General features: G+C 46.4%; 1 protein-coding gene across 1 annotated transcript; it reads left to right on the top strand.

The window, feature by feature from the left end:
* Nucleotides 1-505: 505 nt before the first annotated feature.
* On the top strand, nt 506-3433 carry LOC124163033 (flocculation protein FLO11-like). The gene has a single exon (XM_046539815.1). The coding sequence runs from the start codon at nt 506-508 to the stop codon at nt 3431-3433; it is 2928 nt and encodes a 975-aa protein (XP_046395771.1).
* Nucleotides 3434-4796: the final 1363 nt, after the last annotated feature.

Below are 4796 nucleotides of genomic sequence, written 5' to 3' on the forward strand. Positions count from 1 at the left end.
GAAAATAAGCATGGCCCCTGCTTGTACTCATTTTCAAGTCTCTAAGGCGAGCTCAGATGCTCCTCGTTGCTAGGATGCGGGCGGGGAAGGATGGGGAAACCCAAACAGGAGAAGGAAGTGTCCGCGTTGGGTGGGATGGTAGGGATGGGGGGCGGAGAATTTTTTTAGAGCGAGTAAAGGTTGGAGGGGGTAAGAAAGAAACGGTTATAGTCGCGTAGGGTGAGGGAAAAGGTGTGAGCCATCGGTTGGGACTGGCCCGAGAAGAAGACGAAGGAACGCTTTAATACCGCTATATAAGCAGGAACGGAACGGACCAAAGAACCACACAAGCCAAAAGTCTCCGTCAAAGAGAGGACGGCAGTCGACGCGATAGAGGGACACCATAAGAGGAGCACGAAACGTGTTCTTGCGCTATCAAGCTCCCCCACAGTGACATTTCTCCATGGATACAACGAGTGGATAAAAAATCCTGAAAGTGTTTATCACCATTTCTACGTTCACCACGATGGAGCTCAAGCATTTTGCTGCAGCTCTATTGCTCTTGTCGCCAATTATCGCCTTCCCACATCCTCCATCTTCCAGCAAATCAGTGAAAATCAACTCCGTCATATCCCACGATTTGTCGGGCGTCACGTACACGAGTGCAGCTAATGATCGTTCCCTGGCTGATGGCAAGCATCACCTCGACACCGCCGAGCCAACAGCTGACGGAGTCGCAGAGGTCGCTGAACCCGCGAGGAAGGGCGTCAAAGAGTCGAGGAGCCTCTTCAGATTCCATACCGAGGCCAAGAAGAAAGGAATAGATCGTTACATTCACGACGCCATCCGTCAGCTCACGGACAAGTTTGACCTTCACTTCTCTCCTGACTTCCAGCTAGGGCATCCTCATCATCATCACCAGATGGGCTTCCCTCCTCCTCCGCTCAACAGGCAAGGCCCCCGACCACACCATCCCCCGCCTCCTCCACCTCCCCCGGGTCCCCCACCGCCCCACCACCACCCCCACCATGCCCACCCCCCGCCTCCGCCACCGACTCACCCCCACATGCCCTTCCCCCACCCCCCGATGCACGACCACCCCAACGAGGATCACCTTCCCCCTCACCCCCATCACCACCACCACATTCCGTTCAAACCACCCCGCCCCTCTTTCGATCACCCCTCTCCATTCCCCTCAGGAATAATCCCAAGCATACCCCCGCCCCTCTTCCCAATGCCCTCCTTCCCTTCCCCCTTCCCGAGCGGGTTCCCCAACTCACAGGGTGCCGGGGTGTCCCCTCCGCCCCCCAAGAATTCCACCGAATTCTGGGAGATCGTTCTGCCTTGGTGGTATCCCGCTCACCAGCGACCCCCAACGAGCAGCACCCCGCGACCCAAGCCGCCTCAGGAAAAACCGAACGAGGCGGAGATATCGAATGGTGACGTGGATTCCGAGTCGCCTGGTGAGTCAGGGTCCACGGATACCGCGACGAAGCCTTCCCAATTCTTCGAGGAGGAGACGACTACAGTCGAGTCCGCTATCGAACCCGAAAGTGGTGCAGAGAACCCGACGATACCAGTTGACGAGGAGCAAGCCCTCGTAGGCCCTCCAGAAGATGGTGGGACGGATGATACGCAGACTGAAGAGGAGCAGCCCACTACAGGCAATGAAGAGAACGTGGTTGGAGAGATTGGTGAGGCTGACGGGGCGACCACCACTGAATCATCCTCCATGAGCATGGAAGAGGACGAGGATTTTGTGTCTACATCTTTAGTTGGCGAAGCCGAGGAAGGGGCCAAGGAACCGTCTAGTGAAATTGACAGTCAGAATAACGAGCAGAGTGCTATTGGAGGGGAAGATTCTAATACGCCAGAAGTTACTGGCGGAGGTGAACAAGAAATAATCGGATCCCCTGACCAGGGCCAGGATGAGGAGTTTGTCTCAGCAACAATGGTGCCTGATGTCGAGAAAGGTGAAGAAAATTCCGGTTCTGTGAACAATCAAGAAGAAAATAGTGAGATTGATGGTCAGATTAGCATTGGTGGCGAGGAATCGGTTAGTGCAGAAAGTCCTGTGACTACGGAGTCGTCTGCGCCAAGTTCTGGATTGGACGAGGACTTTGTGTCGTCAGTGCTCGTGAGTGGGTCAGAGGGTAATGCGGAAGAAATGCCAAGCGAAGGAGGCAATGACCAGTCATTGAAATCACCTACGCTCTTCATAACGCCGTCAAGCGATGATCGAGAGTCCATAACACCTATCGAACCCATCGCAGGTGATTTTGCAGCAGCCTTAGCCAAAGACAAGGAGCCAGTTGCAGTGGTGATTTCATCGGTAGACGCTATTAATGGCCTTATCCCTCAAAGTGTAGACAGTACAGCGGGTCAGTTTGCGGTCCTTGAAGACCAGTCTAAAATCGCTGTAGTAGTCCCGGATACGGCCTTAATATCAACGTCTCCAAGTGATGGTGCAGTTGAAGGAGACATAGTTAATGTACCTCAGCTAGACAACTTAGACCAATCACAGCAACCTGTATTCCCTCCCATTAACGCTATCCCAGATCAGGTACCTCAGGGTGACGTTGTTGAAACGGAAATTGTGCAGTCAGATTTTCAAGATCAAACGTTCGATTTTGATCAGGCTCTAGTCCCTTTACCTCCATCAGAAGATGGTAGTTTAACCGTCAGATTAGGTGAAGCTAGTGCAAAGGAAGATAAAAAAGAGGAAACTCCAGCGCTATCCACTTACACAGCTAACTCGGATAGCAATGTCGCAGAAAAGCCTGGAGGGGAAGCTGTTCTAAAAACAGACGAATCAGCAAGCAGCGGAGTAAGTCAAGATAAGGCGGTAGGCGCTGATGAAATAATAGCTTCCGCTCCTTCAAAACCGAATGACAAAGAAAATTCAATATCGTTCGGCTCGCCCTCTTTCTTCGAACTGGCGCTGGAAAAACTGGACTCCTCTGAGAAAGAAAAGGGTGACGACCCTGGTGAAGAGCTGCGCATATTGCTGAACGACTCTTCGGAGAGCGATGAAGATGACGACGAAGCTGGTGCTTCAATGTTCCCCTCTTCTGCTTTTTTCGAGACTGGGATAAGGAGGAAGGCGGATGATAGCAGCGAGGAAAGCGATGAGAGCGAGGAGAGTGAGGAAGAAGATTCATCCGTGGTGAATACGAGGATCAAGCCCTCATCCCCAGTATCCGACCCAACTGCCCCACCCCCATCCCCCGAGACGGTGCCTCCATTGGCGGAAAGCACAGCCGAAGGTGTTGTTGCTCCTTCCGCGACCTCCCCCACTCCAACCACGGACTCGGCCTCGGTCAAAGCGATGCACGAAGAGATAGCCGCGGCCGTGAAAAGAATTGAGACCGATTCCTTCGAGCCTATTGTCGAATTCCTTGATCCCCCCTCCTCAATCTCAGAAATAATCGAGGAAAATGGTGTGTTGAAGTGATTTAAACTATAGTTAAATCTTATCGAGTGAAGAGATTCAGATAACTCGAGATGCGGCGAATTTTGTTGAACCTATCTTTGAAAAAATCATCTCGTACAATTTCATTGCATGGCTGCATTTAGTTCCACCGACTTTGAAGATTTTATTATAATTTTCAAGAGCTTTTTCATAATTATCGTATGACTTCAGAAAACCTTAGTACAGGTAAACAATTCATCAAATCCCACTGAGTATATACAACCGTCTTTCACATGTTATATTCAATAATTATGACTTTCAAATTATTTCCCTTATTCGCCATTGGGGCCAAAGTTCTAAAGAAAACCCCGAAAGGAATCGTTTAATTTTTGTGAATATCAGTATTTTTATGTCCTTTTGGCATACCTATGTAATTGGTGGCATTTGTCATAGAGTTTGCTTTAAATATCTCGGTTAACTATTTTTTAACCTCTAAAAATCCATGTTGAATTCAGATTCCAGTATCTTGTGAGATTATTAGATTGTGATGTTTCAATACTTTTTTATGCATGTCAGCAGATGTGTTGCAGGACAATGTGATAACATTTTATTTATTTTGTACTCTTTAAATTATATTTTATATAAAAATTCATTTACAATTTATTGTTTTATTTTATGAAATACAACTGTAGTTAAAATAACATATTTTATTTTTCCTCTTCCTGAAATTATGTGTCGGCATGATAGAATTTAAATATTAGAATTTTGCGTAAAAAGAACTTGCTTATGTAAATATTTTGATGAGTATTTAACCCCCTCCATTGGTTATTCGAACTTTAACCATACTGATGTGTTATAGAGTTTAATTTCTTTTTAATACATTCAATTTTTTAAATTTAATAATGTCATTAAGTCGTTACTTTTCCATTGACGTCGTTTACTTATTACTGGCTTGATAATGTTCTAGCGGCTATGCTTCCTCATTGATCTCACAAACCAATAACTAAGAAAATAATTATAACGGGCTCCCAAAATACTATAATCATGACGCCAAAGAGTGGTTAGGATGTTTCTCTTGTTTTGGTTAATTTTTTCCTGCTACTTGGTTGAATATAATTTAAATCCTTCTGAAATAATCTTTAAATCATCAGCATTTTGGTTCTATTTTATTTTATTCTTATTCCTATACTGTATCAAATAATTTCTTAATTTTTTGATATCTCTTCGGGGGAAAAGCTCATACATTCAAAATAATTTGGTGAAGTACGTATTCGTGTAAAATAGCACCAGCAGTTTCGAAGAATATGATGATATAATTCGAGACTGAGGACGGAGCATATTGGTAAGTAGAAGAAGATATTATAAATGGAATCCAAAGCATATGATGTGAAGATAACTTGCAGCA

The sequence above is a fragment of the Ischnura elegans genome, chromosome 7, assembly GCF_921293095.1.
Source record: "Ischnura elegans chromosome 7, ioIscEleg1.1, whole genome shotgun sequence".
Lineage (NCBI taxonomy): Eukaryota > Metazoa > Arthropoda > Insecta > Odonata > Coenagrionidae > Ischnura > Ischnura elegans.

Bases quoted from the DNA above. Each gene is read 5' to 3' on its own strand.
- LOC124163033 (XM_046539815.1), top strand. From the start codon at position 506: ATGGAGCTCAAGCATTTTGCTGCAGCTCTATTGCTCTTGTCGCCAATT.